Raw genomic sequence first — 17,231 nt, 5'->3', positions numbered from 1 at the left:
AGTGACGCTTGGCGCAAGCTAAAAACATGCCCTCAAAGTTGAAACAATACCTGATTTTTTTCACGTTAGGCAAATGCTCCTTTAGGTTGGTTACGTCTTTCAGGTACCTTCTTCGACTTCCCCACTAGCTGGAAAAAATATTGGGATGGCGTCATGTTTTAGAAAAGAACTTTTCCCTTCATGTCAAGTATTCCGGATTCTCGAAGCACGACGGCTCGAAGTGTTTGCCGCACATCGCTGGAAAAGACGTCGGACCAGAAACTTGGCAAACTGACACCATCTTTAGTTATTTTGCTGCATCCAGCAGCAATACACCTGGTTGACATTGCCGGAAAAATGCAAGAAAAAAACTTTTTCAAACGTACAAACTCACGTCCAGGACTTTAATGTACTCGCACGTACGTGTGTTCGATGTTCGATCGTGGCAAAGTCTTCCTCGATTGACGTCTCAAAAGGGGTAGGCGGAGTCACCCCCACACAACTTTATTTAATTTGTTAAACATATAAATCGTCAAAAACAATTACTCAAAAAAATATTTTATTGTTCAGGAACATATGTTTGAAGGAAAAAAAAATCTATTTCCAGGTGCCTTTCAGTATTTTGAAACTAGACCCGATCACGCGGGAAGTCTCGAAATCAAATCAACTATTTTACTGAGACATTACTTCTTTCTTAAAAACTACCGTTAATGTCACAGAGGGAGCCGTCGTGGTGACATGATCTCCTGCCACACCGGTGGACATTGTGCGCCCTAGCTTTACCCATTCGGGTTGTTACCAATTCAAAATACAAACTTCTACTGATAGCGCCCTCTTTTGAATATTTCACATCCTGACCTCCACTTGCGCTAAAGCACGCAGCATTCCGCAGACAGATTTTCCCCTGCATGACAGGAGGCACATCCCTAAACTTGTTTCATGGTTCAAACTAACTCTTGGCACAAATATTTGTTTACTTTCTAATGAAAAATGACCAGTCAGTATCTAAGAAAAGCCCACTGTGTGAATGTACAGTAGGCCTACCAGGCCAAAGGTCACATTATATCCGTGCGTTGCGCACAAAATGACGTCATTGTTGTTTACACACTCATACCAGGAAATATCTATGGTGTTTTATTAATGCCATAACATACAGTTAATATTTCTAATTCATTTAAAAGAAAAACCCTTTTGTAAATATTAATAAACTAGCTAAATGACATTATAGTACACATTCGAAGATTAAACCATCCATTTAAGTAGATTTGCTGCCATTTGTTTTGAATTCTGTCACCGAAATTCGTTTAGTTACAACAGATCTCGAAAGTGAAATGTCATCTTAAAACACCGTCATTCATCAAGCTGCATCGCTGGTTGCCTGACTAGTGTATTGTGAACATCTGCTGCATTGCATGATACCAGGCGTAACCAATAATTCTCATAATACGACGCACTGTGGGAAAACTAAAACATCAGACGCCGTCAAAGTTTTATCACGAATTTCTTTTCCTACGAAAAGTAAGTATTCTTGAAACGTAAGAAAGGCTAGCTGTCTAAAAGATTGTATTAGTTTGCCGTTATCTATGCATGTCAGCAAATCAACCCTACATTGTAATGGCTTTCTAATTTTTTGCTCTTAGTCTTATTCTCAGATTTTTAACTTTATTTTTTTATTGTTTATTGAATTTATTCTAACTTCATCTGTTGTTTTCATTAATTTTATGTCCCTAAACTTGGGCCTCTCAGCTCCATCCCCCATGGACCATGTTTTAAAATACTAATTGGTTACTTTGTAGAAAACCAAAATGAATAAATTTAGACCTCTCAATGTGCAGGAGTTGAATGAACCAGCCGTCGCGTTCACAAAACTCTTCTTAACTTAAGACTAATCTTAGGACTTTGGACAAGTCCCAACCCTGCACTGTAGCATGTGGACCTTAAAATTAATCTTAAGTTAAGACGAGTTACTCATCCTAACTTGAGATAAGACGAGTCCTAACTCTTTGTGAAATCGACGGCTGGCCTTCACTCTGGTACAGACAGTACACTCTTGGCAGGAATTCGGGTCATCTCGTACCCAAGTCAACTCGTACCCAAGTCAACTCGTACCCAAGTCAACTCGTACCCAAGTCAACTCGTACCTAAGTCAACTTGTACCCGAGTCAACTCGTACCTGAGTCAACTCGTACCCAAGTCAACTCGCACCCAAATAAATGTTTACAATTTTTTTTTACTCGTATTGATAAATATTGTAGTTTAATTTATTTATTTATATTGTTAATCATACATTTAGCTATTCATTGTTGCAATGATTTTGTTTTCTTGGTTTTTTTTCATGTTGCAGTTTTTTTTTACTTAGGCCCTATCGGTGGGGAGTTAGAATGAATTTTTTGGGTTTTTTTATTCGGAAAAAGATAATAAGAACATAACGCAAATGAATGAATTGAATGAATTCTTACCATGAAATTTTCTTTTGGGAACACACCAAGGTAAACATGAAGGGTTGCGTTTTTTTTTTTCATTGAAAATAATCGGTCTCATTATGAACATGGAGGTCGAAATATTTATACCTCCTTGATACGAAGAACTAGTGTGCATCTGATCTGTTCAACGCCTTTCACGGCGACCCTTCAACACGGGAATTTAAAAGAAACCACAATGGATCTGAATGAATATCCTAGCGGAAAAAAGGCAGAAATAAGATGAACAAACATTATTAAAAACGAAATTCGTGAGATTATTATTAATAAAAGTGAGCTCCATATGATGGTAGAACATAATTTTTATTTCCCATCATCGCTTACAAAATCACGCCGCACGGAAATTCTCCGTTTCGGCATACAACGTACGTTGTACGGTACGAGTTGACTTGGGTACGAGTTGACCTGGGTACGAGTTGACCTAGGTACGAGTTGACTTTGGTACGAGTTGACTTGGGTACAATATTTTGGGTACGAGTTGACTTGGGTACGAGTTGACCTGGGTACGAGTTGACCTAGGTACGAGTTGACTTTGGTACGAGTTGACTTGGGTACAATATTTTGGGTACGAGTTGACTTGGGTACGAGTTGACCTGTTTCGCTTGGCAGTTCCAAAGGTGCACTCCGCTGCTTTGGAACTGTCTCCCTCATCAAATTCGTTCCGCTGAGTCACTTGTAGTTTTCAAGAAACATTTAAAACTTGTTTTCCATTATCAGTGCCATTATTTATTTGCTTATTGTTTAGTTTCTTGTAAAGCGCTGTGGTACCTCGTGTAAGAGCGCTATATAAATGTCTCGTATTATTTACTCCAGAAGACGATCAGAGCATACTGATCGAAACGTCGAGTTAAACCAACGGTTCTTTTCAGAACCAACCGAACTCATTAGAGATAGTCATTACATGGTGTTACCGCAAACCTTTCTATATCTTATTATTATTATTATTGTTATTACTGTTATTATTATTGTTATTATTATTAAATCAAAGCTCCCTCCCAGGACCACCAGGATGACCACCCATCACACTGTGGGGGTTCAGCCTCAGCACTCCCAGCAGCAGCAGGGTATCTCTCATCAACAGCAGGGACAGCAGCAAGGGCAGCAGCAGACCGTCACCTACCAAACAGTCCAGGCCCAGCCCCACGTCAGCGGTGCTGTTGTCAGTAGCTACAGTGTCTCTGGTGCCCGTCAGACTGGTTACATCCAGGTGGTGTGTGGAGTGGTCTCAGTCGCCATCGGCATTGCGGCTATCGTCTTGGGTTGTTCCATTGCGGAAGTGGGGAGCCCTATCTGGAGTGGGATCTGTGTATGTCGCCTTTACATTCTTTCCTCGGGGGGGGGGGGGGGGGGGGGGGGGGGGGGGGTATTTTGGCACCATCCAAAACATCCGATGGCATTGTTAGAAAAATTTGTCTGTACATTTTTGTACAAGGTATTTTGGTTTTAGAGATGGGAATTTGCATCAATAAGGAATTTAAATTTTGGGTGCTTTGGATTAGCCTCCCTGGGTCGACCCCGTTCTGCCCCGGTACGTTCAAGTAGCTTTGACGTCATTCCATGGGCTCACCAGGGTCAGCCCCAAGTGCCCTGCTTGTAGATTGGGTCACTTTTGGGCTGGCCCCGGGTGCATGATGTCCCCACAGGAGGGTGAGTGATCGTTCGTTTAGCTCTAGTCAGGGGCTCACCAGAGAGAGCACCGCGGGGTCAATGTGGGGAATCTAATCAAATGCACCCATTGGTTTACCCATTTTATCGATACGTGTAAGCACTGTATACTCAATACTGTTCTGAGTTCTGCTAGAACCATTGAATTAGAGCTGCCTCTAGCTAGGGGGCAATCTCGGTGGTCTAGTTGGTAAGCCACACCCCAAAAGTTGCAAAGGTCGTGGGTTCGAATCCCTCTCAAGTAATATGCCTGTGATTCTTTTTCACAGAATGTGAGAAAAGTTCTTAATCTATACAGTGCTAACGGTAACACACCAGTGGGGTAAAACCGAAATGAATATTGTTATTGCTTACCTAGATGTAGAGAAACAAGTCCAGGTTACATCATGCAAAATTTTGTATTATTTATTATGTTTAATGTTCTTTTCTTGCAGTTTTTTATTGTGGCTGGTATTCTTGGTATTGCATCTGCTGGAAATCAGAACAGCTGTGCGGTAAGTACCAGTAATGGTATTGTATACGCTAGGTAATTTACACCCAATCTTGGTTTCAATCCTATAGTTTGTAGATATACTATAAAACTAACCTGTATCAAAAAATTCATCTAAAAAGGTTGTAGTGTTTTTGAGATATTGCCGAAAATTACGTAGGAGCAGATACATTGTATGTCCATGCAGGAAGAATTTATAATCACAGTTGGAAAAACAGTACTGTTAACAATGATTCTCAGATTCAACTTTTTGGGGAGTTTACCTCCTCAATTTGCAACTAGGTTTTGTTTTTGATTTAGTTTTTATAACTTTATTTATTTACTTAATCAATACAAAGTGTAAGATTTTGGTGTGATCCCTGCCTACATGGCAGTTAATAGTTGATGGCTACTGACTGGCACCCCCTGAACAAGGATATTGACAGGGGAGTTCACCAAGAAAGGGTTAGATACATTGTAGCTCACTTGGTAGAGCACCGGCAAGTTGAGGTCGTTGGTGGTTAGAGTCCCACTCTGTCATTTTTTCGTTGTTCCACCGAAATGTTAGAATATCAAAATAAACCACAAGGGAAACTGACGGGGGAAATTTTTAAATGATTTTTAGGCTTGAACAAAGAATTGACAAGAGTGGGATTTGAACCAACGACATCCGGATTAACGTGCCGGCGCTCTACCAACTGAACTCTAGGCCTATAGCCCTATGTTGGGGGCATCCCTATGTTAGCGGTGTCCCTAAAAGGCTAACTAGATCAGTTGGTAGAGCGCCGGCACGTTAATCCTTAGGTTGTGGGTTCGAATCCCACTCTAGTCAATAGAACGATCCATTAAGCTTCGCCCCATAGCGTATTGACTAATCACAACGCAATGAAGGTCCGACAAATGAGGTACGACATGCGTGCGTGTATGCTTGGCGCGCGGCAGAGTTGTGCAGAAAGGCATTGGAGAGGCTCATGGGCTCTTGCTCACATGTGCGTCGTGGGCGGGGCCTAAGGGATCGGTCTATTCTTTGTTCAACCCCCAAAAAAAGAAATTTTACAATGTTTCAACTTGTTGATCCTAGATCGTGGCTCATCTGGTGATGTCTATACTGGCCTCCCTGGCAGCTTTTCAGTTGATGATCATCTTAATTGTTGCTGCTCTCACCGAGACCTTCTATTGCGGCAGCTATTTCTACTCGGACTACTATAATGATTGTAGCAGCTGGGTAAATAATGTTTAATTGCCCCCCTTCAACCAATTTTATTCTCCTTGGTAAAGGGCACCCTATGGAAAAACTGTAAATTTGTACTGAGCATTTTAAGGGTACAGAGCGACAAAGGCGCTTGGTGCCCCTTAAAATTCTCTGGTATAAATGTACAGTTTCCTCAAAGGGTGCCCTATAATCTTGTTTAATTTCTTTCCTTAGAAAACTTGTCCATCTGTTTTGTGGCAAAAGGTTCTACTCCATTGGATACGAGGAGTTCAGAGCCAACACTCTCACAAAAGAGAATTATGACATGGTTGTTTACTGTTGGTGTTACCTATAGTTAATTCTTACACTTGTTCATGCTTGCTTTCCCAAAAATTTGACAATACTTTAACTGAACTTCTACTCGACTGGTGCCTTTGAATGGTTTACAGGAAAGTGCACCTAACTAAATGCGGCATTATTATTATTTAGGAGAATTTGAAACTTTGCATGGTGAAAATACTATATACATGTAGTAAGGTTTGATAATCTCAGTATGCTCTGATCGTCTTCTCGACAAAGATAAATAGTATTATTATTATGATTATTGTTTCTTGTAGTATGGCCGCATTATCGTGGACTCTATTGGCTGCATTGTTGCTCTGATTGAGTTTGTGGTAGCCATCGTTGCAGCTGCTATCTGCTGCCGTGGAAGCTGTGGCTATGGCACCGTTGCCACTCAGCAGACTGTGGTAAGTGGAGAGATAATAGAGAGGTTTTGCAAGTCTATGGATTCACATACAGATACTGATTAGTCGACACTTTTTGTATTCACGTGACGCATATCCGCTACTATCGTACTTTGCATACACTTAAGCAACAAATACAGGAGCTCATACACGTCATTTGAGAGCAAAACTATAAGAAAACGCAGTGAAATACACGGGGTATCTATCGGTCAGATCGGTCATTCTTGTTCGAAAAACACTCTCGAATGATGAATGCGAGCGCCCTCAAGTGACACCTAACCTATTTGCGAAACAAAAGCTAATACGGCTGACGTGAGCGGATACGATTCATTCAGTTGATGCAGAGCATCGAATGATGGCCCTCCAAACACGTTGGTCTCCCATTGCTGTAGGCAGCTCCTCCCGTTGCAGGGGGGAAGTCTTGGCTCACAAGGTGTCCACATAGGTGGTTTGTCCCTAAGTAGGGGCTCATAGCACAAGCCTCCTCACTACCAGCTCAGTATGTCTGAGGCAGTGACCTGCTAAGCTCAGCCAGCTTGTCCTAATTTTAGTGCTAACTCTTGGTTGTTCACCATAGAGCTCCTGGACCCAATTTCATAGAGCTGCTAAGCACGAAAATTTGCTAAGCATGACATTTCTTCCTTGATAAAAACAGGATTACCAACCAAATTTCCATTTGTTGCATATTGCGTGTTACTGGTATTCAGCCGTTGTTTGCGAATCCGGAAAATCACATGGACATTTGGTTGATAATCCTGTTTTTATCAAGGAAGAAATTTCATGCTAAGCAAATTTGTTTGTGAAATTGGGCCCTGGTTTGTGATATGCCTCTCACAATGTGTCTGTTGATGGATGATTTTTGGGTGGGTGACCTTAGAGGTTGACGAAATAGTGTGGGATAGCTGATTAGTCTATGTACATGTATATGTACCAATAATAAAGTGCACACAAAGTCCTACTATGTGCACAAAAACCTAATCCTTCAAGCTTTAGTGCTTCAATCTTTAGTGTGTTGGTCAAGAGAAAATCTATTCATCTGTTCACACCATTAGCAAAAGAATTGTGCCCCCCAAATACAGTTATTTACCCGTAATACAATCTGCCTTCCGATTGCGCCCAGTGGGTCCAGCTTTAAATTCTCGCTTTTAAGGTTTAAAACAAATGAATAAATAGTTTTTTCCATCATGTATCTTTGAATGACACAAAGTTTATTCTACCATTTCTTTACAGGTTCACTACCATGTTCCAAACCAAGGGAACGTCATGACCATCATGACTTCACCCCAACCATACGGCCAGCAAGGTAAGTTAAAATATTAATACAAACTTGTTCTTGTATAGTGCGCTGAAATTGGGCCTTGCTTCTTTCTCAAAAACTACGTCACTTCAGAGGGAGCCGTTTCTCACAATGTTTAGTAATTACCAATAGTGTCCACTGCCTTTAAGGACACAGGTGTCAAGACTAGTGCTGGGCGATTAGTGAAATTTTGATATTCGGATACCGCTGGCCAACTATCCGAAATTAACCGGATATTCGAATAGTTTTTTTCGCCGCTAGAGGGCGCTATTTTTTATTTATTTTTGCCGCTAGAGGGCGCTGTTCGTTTGTGAATGAGATCGTATGGGCGGATTGATATTAGTTTTAGACTGTCACTCGGTTCATTCATAAAAAATAACCGGATCTAATTTAAAGATGGCGATTTGCTTTTTCTTTTGATCGTGATCGACTCTACGTGAAGGAAAACTTTCGTAATCTTTGAACAAATTACGTCAGAAATGTCATTGTTTTAACTCTTCACGGAGGTGAGCATAGTTAAATACTTTATTTATGCTGTTTTATGCTGTCTTAATAGAAGTTTCATAAGGATTCAGAAAAAACATTTCTATCAGTTGTCGCCCGACGTCCGCGGATATTCGGATATTAAAAGAATATCCGGTTACTTGGTTGTAATTACAGAACTATCCGGTTTATAAATAGGTATTCGCGCCCTATGCGGATATCCGGTTAAGAAAAAAAAGGCATTCGCGGTTACGGATAGGAAAACCTATTCGCCATTAACCGGATATTCGAATAATTCGCCCAGGCCTAGTCAAGACTTGGACTCGAACCCACAGATCAGAATCACCAGAGTTTGAGTCCGATTCTCTTAACCGCTCGGCCACAAACGCCACACTCTGATGACACCTCTTTTATTCCGTTCTTGTTTTCCTTTTTGCTGCCCTTTAGCCTACATGCAACAGCCTGGACAACCCCAACAGGTCCAGGGCTATGCCATTTCACCACCCCAGCAGGCCTACCACATGCCACCCCCCAACATGGCACCCCAGCAGGTTTCAAGTGTCAACCAACTCCATGCAGTTCCACCTCCGTACCAGGAAAAACCGGGGACCTCCTTGCCGGAACCGCAAGCGTAAAAAACATGGACTGGTAAGAGATGGCCATAGGGGGCGGTAGACCGATTACAGGTAGCACGAGTAACCTTTAAACTCGAAAATCCATATCAATGACAATCATGTGAAGAATTCAGAATCTTTGAAACTAAATGTTATAATAATGCGGGGAGTGTAAGGTGAACTTAAAGAATGATAAAGGGATAATGTTGAGAACGTATTCCCCAAGAAGTAGTAGTAATTTATAAGAAAAAAAATTCACATATAAAGTACATGGTATGAAATTAATACTCAATATGAGTAGGTATTAAATCTAAGTGGCCTGTCATTTTGACCAAATCCAAATTGTTTTGCACAAAACAAAGTAAAATATATTAAACACTTCAGAATATAGTGTGTGGTTTTTAATGGACTTTAAAAAGAGTAATGTGTGTAATTTTGTGTGTGGAATAATCATAACGAGGAAGGGAGATGTTGTGGGTTGAATTTTTTTTTTACATGAAATCTAGGTTCAATTAGTTAATGGGTCAAGTAAAACCAGGGCCCAATTTCATAAAGCCTGCAAGCAGAAGAAACATGCTAAGCACAGGAAAATCTTGCTTTAAAACAGAACAGGTTACCAGCCAACATTACATTGTTGCGACTGGTGCCCCACTCATTTTTTGCTCAGCAAAAAGAAATTTGTTAAGCAGTATTTTCTGCTGAACAGCTTTATGAAGTTGGGTCAATGTCACACCACAACCATGACAACAAGTTAATGTGCAGTTGCTGCTCTTATGGAATGGTTTATTTTAAACCTTACCATGCTTAGTTTAGTTTACAAAATGTAGGACGATCCCACTTGGTTATAGTGAAAGGGATAAATACACTTGTTGAATTGACCAATCCATCAACAGCAGGAGCGAGGTTTGTAGATCTGCTTAATGAAGAATGTTGTGCTTGCAACTTCCCACCGCCCTTCAAATTACAGGGCACTGTAAGTAACTGTAAGCATAGATTTTGTAGTAAGAGGCACCGTGAAAATGGGCCGTTGGCAAGTGGTAATAAAAATGCCAAATTATGAAGGAAGTATTCAGTTTATTGCAGCTACTCAGATTCAGAATTTTGAAAAAGCCTATATTCAGAGAAATATATATATTTTAGAAGTGAAATATTTTATTACAAAATGCATTTATTCTTGGACACGTAAAGTTGGACCAACCAGTTCTCATGTCAGCCTGGTATTTTGCGCTATGAGGAAATTGTGCCTAAAAATGTTTAAATCGTTACAATTTGGATGAGATAACCTCACTGCCCTTCTACATGTTCTTATGGACAATATGTGGTCCCCGATTGCAGGTATTTTTTTTTACACACTTCGGTGCTTGAGCGCCTCTACCCGTTGAAACCAAGGATATATTAACAACAGAGATCTGGGTATTAATTTTGCTTTTTACCCATACACCGATGTGTGTTAGCACTGTATACTCAGTGGGTGTTTGACAGAGCAATGACGTCCTTGCTTTGTGTTCGTGTACAAAACCAATTGGGACATCACTAAAAATAAGTCGAACGATAGATGAATTGCAATAGGCGTCCCTGGCCGCCATATTTGATGAAATGTGCACGAGTAAAGAGTAACTATTGGCTGAGAGTCACGCGCTGCGCGTACATGTGTGCACTTTTCAATTGTTTTACATGGCGGTCGCCAGTTGATGATGCTTATTGCAAAGAAAAGTCCTTGATTTACATGATCTAGAAATCATGGGCAAACAAAGCTGTGTGGACCTGAGAACAAAAGAGAGGTCCACATACATGTTATTGGACTTCACTTGAAACGCTATGTGGAATTACAAACATGTCCACAAAGTGGTATTTATAGTGTTAAAGAACAGCATACCAAACGAAGGAATGTCCACACAGTGACGGCAACACAGAGCTGCGTTTGTGTGTTCTTATTCTTATTTTTTTTTCGAAAGGAGACATCAAGGACGATCAAGGACAAAACCAGGGCTATGATGGTTTGACCACAAAGTTCCAGGTCTGCCATGTTGTATCCCAAAGCCGGAAATCTGTGTGTCCGCCATGCGTTGTGCAGTGCGTTATGCATAGTGCCCAATACCATACGTGAAATTTAAAGTACTTGCAAAACAACGCACTCAGTTCCATGAACATCTACATTGCATGATGTAAAAGTGATATGTAGGCTATTGCTTGGCATGTTTTTATATTTTACCACAACGCATTGTCCAAAACGCATCACGACTCTTGGATTTCCGGCCTATTTGTAAGGGCTGGAATTTTAGGAAAAAAATTATACTTTATATTACTCAGTATTTACTGAATACTATTAGCGACGTGTGAAGCTAAACTATTTTAAAGGAACTATGAGCTATGTTATTGTTAACCATTTTACCCAGACTTGAATGTGTGTTTGTAATTATTTTAGTTTAATATTACTGCCTTGAGCACTTTGCTTGTTTGTATTATTTGTGTTGCATTTAGGTTGATATATTCAGATTTAAACAACTGTGGTTGAGGCTCTACAACATTTTCCTTGCATGTAAAAGAACCCAGTGCACTTATCGAAAAGAGAAGGGGTTCGCCCCGGTGTTCCTGGTTGTGGCTGCTTAATGCGCCGTAGCACCTTGTAAACCCTTATAAGGTGCTAAATAATTGGGTCTCAGAATTCATCACTGCAATAACCTATCTTTCTGAGAGTTTGTATATACTCAGCGCCTTGAGTACCTTGTTTGGTAGATATGTACGCTATATAAGACTTCAATATTATTATTTATATTATTATTATCAAATGTGTTGCGATGCTTTCTACAACTTTCGTGGAATGAAAAGTTAAAGGAACACGTTGCCTTGGATCGGTCGAGTTGGTCTTTGAAAAGCGTTTGTAACCGTTTTTTATAAAATGCATATGGGTAGAAAGATGTTGTAAAAGTAGAATACAATGATCCACACAAACATGCCTCGAAATTGCGTGGTTTTCCTTTTACCTCTTCGACTAACACGTCGGCCATTTATGGGGGTCAAAATTTTGACTCCCATAAATGGCCGACCATGTTAGTTCGCACAGTAGAAGGAAAACCACGCAATTTCGAGGCAAACTTGTGTGGATCATTGTATTCTACTTTTAAAACATCTTTCCAACCATAATGCTTTTATAAAAAACGGTTACAAACGCTTTTGTTTTTACCAACTCGTCCGATCCAAGGCAACGTGTTCCTTTAAAGGAATTATGTTTCGTCCAAGTTGTCAGTCCTACACTGTATTATTGTCCATCCCTTGTAATACAGTTTGAACCACCCTTTGAAGAAAATTGTTATTCATTTACCAATAAAATTGCAAAATTAGCTCTATTGGTCCCCAAGGTAGGCCTACATGTATAAACTCACCCTGTAACCACTGATCTATTTAATTTTTCTTAAGGCAAATTTCGAATTTGTCAGTTTCCCGATTCTCTGCGCTGATTGACCACAAAATCAATACTGTGCAAGCAAAGGGAAACACCCTTTAAAACTGTCTGACCAACAAATATAACCCAGAGAGTTGTTGCAGTGTGTTTAACGGTCAAGCTAAAGGCAGGGTTTTTTGTTGCAAGGCCATGACCCAGCATGGTTTCAAACAGCTGATAAAGACCAAGTCGCTACTCTCAAATTCTATTCCGCACTTCAGCAAACCTTTCTTGAATTTGGGTCCAAAGCTTTAGTTCAAATCTCATTATCTAATCGTTCACTCTTTCAACCACTAGAGTAGCTCTTTAAGGACCAAACCATTTTAAAAACTTAGTTTGCGCTGTATTGGTATATAATGTAAGTATCTGCAACAGCCATGAAAGGAAATAACAAAACTAAATTTACTTTTTAAAAAATGATATTACACCGACTTTCAAATTTGGCTTACTTTACCGAGGACAGGTGTTGAGTTTGAGTTCATATTTTCACCAGTACATTTTCAGTTGATTTTTTAGAGAAACACAATTTTTGTTGAAGCAATTTATTTTTTTGTTAATGGCTTTGTCTTTACAGTTAAGTATTCCTTTATAGACAACTTATGTATTTATAGGATTATATTTGCACTGCAGTGAAATATTAGTGTTTTTAACTTTTAGTTTTATTCAAAGAAATATGATTTGGAATTTATTTTGCAAAATGGCCAAAATTTAAGCACTCTGTGTAGATTCCAATATATAGTTTTTATTTTTTGTGTGGTTTACACTTATTTCCCAAGTACATGAATTTCTGTTTGAGTGTTTTTATTCCTCTTGGACATGTCAAACCTGAAATGTTTACTTTTAGGCCTAGAATATTGTGCAGTTAAAATTAATTAGTCTTTCAAACTATCCATTAAACTTATTGATTTTGCCAATGACTCTAAATTTACAGTACATAAACCTGTATGTCATCAGTATTATACAACTCCCTGTGTGGTTTAAATCGTTGAGCAAGGCTCTATAATTAAATTTGTGTAAAGTTTTGACAATAAGATGAATGACCAAAATTAAAAAAGGTAATTTTACAATGTTTTTCAACCCAAAACAAAATACATTATGTAGAAGTGAACATTGGGAAATTTTAAAATTGCCACTGTGCTACTCAAATAATTGTAAGGGAAGTATTCCTTTTGGGGTTTCAGTGAAAATATGATTTTGACAAATCAACAATTGGTTATATGTAGATTATTAGGGTGACACATATCAAGGGAAGTTGAATTTCACAAGTCACAGAGTTGTGACGTCAAATTTGCTTTGTATTCTTAGTAATTATAAACCAGTCTCAAGTTCTTGCCCTGCATGTCTTCTTTCTATCAATTAACAAACTTTAAAAAGTGCTAACTGTACTCGGATATTGTGTACGGCTTTGTTAATTTTAAAGGGTTTTTTTTAAAGGTTTTTCAAGAACTTTACTTTGACTTTTGTTTTAAAGGTTTATCATCCCAGTACTGCCTGTGATTCCATTTTAGTAACATGTACGTGGTTTTGCTTTTTGGCTTGTAACACATTCCAGTTATATTCATGAAACACAGCACTATGATTATATTCAAAGCTTAACTCACTAATTATCTTGTGTGTTTTTGATTATTTGATTCATTTATATCGCATACCTAAAGAGGTCTGTTGTGGCTATTTGTTTATTTACTTTTTTTTTTTTTTTCCCTGGGGAGATCTCACAGTGAAACACTGTTTTTCAGAGGTGTACAGCGACTACAACACATCAACATTTTAAACTTGTATAACTCAAGATATATCTTTATAAAAGCTAAATAATGATTAAGAGCATTATTGAAAGAAAAAAAAGAACAGCTACAGAGTCTGATGACTTGTTGACAAGTCAATAAAATGTTTGTGCCCCATGAACTACATTTTGAAGGCTGGCCTGATGGAGTCAACTAAAAAAAAGGCGATTTGCCTTTGTGCCCTTTAAAAGGTTCCTGTAGAAAATTAAAATTTCCTCAAAGAGAAAATGCATTGGTGCCCTTGCCCTATGGAACGCCAAAGAGGCATTTAATCATCGGTGATGGTCTTATGCAACCGGTGATCAAATTTGTCATCGGTGGTGGTCCTATGCGATCGGTGATCAACTTTAGCAATCGGTGATAAAACACGATCGGTGGTCCATTTTAGCGATCGGTCATGCATATTCATGATCGGTAATGGTATATAGCGATCGGTCATGCATATTCACGACCGGTGATGGCTTTTTGCAATCGGTGGTCAACTTTAGTGATCGGTGCTGGCTTTTTGCAATCGGTCAACTTTAGGGATCGGTGATGGCTTTTTGCAATCGGTCAACTTTAGGGATCGGTGGTGGCTTTTTGCAATCGGTAAACTTTTGCAACCGGTGATGGAATTTTGGGATATCCGAATTTTGCGTCCGGTCGGTGCAGGCCTACTTCAAAATCTTTGATTGTGTAGATTGTTGTTATTTTCTAGTTCACACCACCATGGAGGAATAAATTACACTCGCCAGCGGGTTGACTGACTTGCAAAACATTTTTAGAAGAGTACCTATTTAACTATAAGGGGGAACGCAACAAACATCAAATTGATTAGCTCTTTCTAACAAATAATAATAATAACAAAGGGGTAGGGGGTGTGCAAGCAGATCTATGTCCCACAATTGGTTGTCTTCTTCTTCCGGAAATGGTGTATGCCGGGGAAATACAAATAGTAATATTCAGTGAAGGGAAATGTTTTTGAACAAGAGTCTCTACCGATAGTTTTGTGTGTAAGGGGAAATTTGAAATCATACAAGTAGCCCCGTGTAAACAGACCCGGAGGTGAGAACATTATGACCACTCAAAAACCGTTTTTGATCGAAAAAACATAATTTTTATGTGCATCATATGAATGTGTTTTTTTAGGACAAGCACAGATATAGTAAAACCGGGACGCACTCAACACGTTTTATAAAAGGCTAGGTAAAGTATTATACAAATATTTCCTTTTAAACGGAGAGGCATGTATTAATTGAATCCAATGTGAAAAACGTACTGTATAAAGTTCTTAATTTAGGGGGGGGGGCGCAAGGCGAAACAGGTGTTATAAAGTACTAAAGCGGAAATAATACAGGAGCGAGAAATTCTTAACCAAATCCAGTGTCAGTATCCAGTGTCAGTGTCCATGTACTGTACTGTAGTATTTCATCGTGTGGAACCTTGTTCCATATGAACTCCCATCCTGTGGCCCGTCCGACAAAAATGTGACATCGGACGAGCCTCGTCCTGTGGTCTGTCCAGGATGAGTTTTGACAAGACCCCTTAGATTTAACCCGGAACTAGCTTAATACAAGCTGATTTCCTTTCAGGATATGAATATCGAATAACATACTAAAAGTCCTTAAAAATCCGCGGAGGTTTTTTCCAAATCAAACACTTTCATAAATCATCCATTTGATGGTAAGATTCTAGCTCTTAACAAGCTGATTTGTTGTACAGAATAGTTCCAGGAATATGCCCAGAATGACATTGAAAGTGCAAATATAGGTTTTCTCGGTCAAATTCGGCAAATGAGCAGTCAATTTAATTTTCATGCGTTCGAATTAAAGCTGTTTTGCTTTTCCAGTTGTCTCAAATCCAGTGTCGGGGGGGGGTGGAGGTGTTTGGAAAAGGAAAACATGTTATCGGTGTGGTATCTGACTGTTTGAGTCATTGATAACATAATCAATCACTTGACCAGTTTATCTCATAGTTTATCTCCCAATCATGGAGGAATGTCCCGATCAACACCCATCTCTGGACGTCCCCAGCAGGAGTCTTCCTGTGTCCATGTACTGTACTGTAGTATAGTATCTTTAACCAATGGCTGCATAATCATTATAAAATTGTTAAACCGTACCACGTTTTAATAAGAACTAAGCTTTAGTGCAGTGGCTATGGGAAACAATAAATTAACAATACCCAAAGGCGTGGGGACAACTTGAGTGACTGGTCCCACTTCATTGATCATCTGTATGTCTACATCTTCTAGAATTTGGAAATCTCCAGTTCAAATACTCATACAAAAACTAGTGATTTCCTTTTCCAAACTCAATCTGTAAATCTACCGTATCTAAAGTTTCAACTTCTCCTCTGAACAAAGCTAACTTCTCCTTTGAACAAAGGGGCAAAATTTCATTCCCTGAACTATATGCATACAAAGACACACCAACCATGGCCAAACAAAAGCGAATAATGTGAGAAATCTGAGTAGGGTCACTTGTCAAACAAAATGAGAGTATTTTGTCATAATTTCATAGAGCAATCATGAAATTCAGAAAAATTATCGGTACAGACTCGTATTAGTTGTTCAAAAAACATTTAAAAATATTTGTATTCCCACACCATTTCTGGAGGACGACAACCAATTGGGACATGGATCCCCTTCCGCACCCTCTCCTACCCCGTTGTTATTTTACATTTTAGAAAGAGCTAGCTAATTTGATGTTTGTTTCGTCCCCCTGACATAGTTATACAATGGGACTCTTCGAGACTGGTGAGTGGCGTAATCTGCAAACATAGGTTTTGAAATAGGCTTGCACCGGACGCAAAATACCATCACCGATTATTATTTGCTGCTTTGGCGTGGCGCCAACGCCAAAGAGGCAAATAATCATCGGTGATACTTGTGCGTAAAATGTGTCACTGACCTCATTACTATAATAAGCGAAGAGTTCCCAAGGTCAACTCATCACCATAATGCCCGCGAAAGACGAGACATGTTTACATCACACCACCACCACGGACGCTCAGTGAGCATGATAGGGTCCAAAGGTTGTGATAAGAGAAGTGCGTGATTGGACGTCAAAATGAATAATTCATTTACTTCACATCCTGTGTTG

General features: G+C 39.4%; 1 protein-coding gene across 1 annotated transcript; it reads left to right on the top strand.

The window, feature by feature from the left end:
- Window positions 1–1,342: 1,342 nt before the first annotated feature.
- Window positions 1,343–13,458, top strand: LOC139949727 (uncharacterized). The gene is made up of 7 exons (XM_071948232.1): window positions 1,343–1,497; window positions 3,448–3,765; window positions 4,559–4,618; window positions 5,675–5,818; window positions 6,403–6,534; window positions 7,762–7,834; window positions 8,759–13,458. Exons 2-7 carry the CDS (start codon window positions 3,469–3,471, stop codon window positions 8,944–8,946), a joined length of 894 nt encoding a protein of 297 aa, XP_071804333.1. The 5' UTR covers window positions 1,343–1,497; window positions 3,448–3,468; the 3' UTR covers window positions 8,947–13,458.
- Window positions 13,459–17,231: the final 3,773 nt, after the last annotated feature.

This window comes from Asterias amurensis, chromosome 17, assembly GCF_032118995.1.
Source record: "Asterias amurensis chromosome 17, ASM3211899v1".
NCBI classification, from domain to species: Eukaryota; Metazoa; Echinodermata; class Asteroidea; order Forcipulatida; family Asteriidae; genus Asterias; species Asterias amurensis.
The sequence above is the reverse complement of the archived record's forward strand: the minus strand, read 5'-3'. Positions and strand labels throughout refer to the sequence as shown.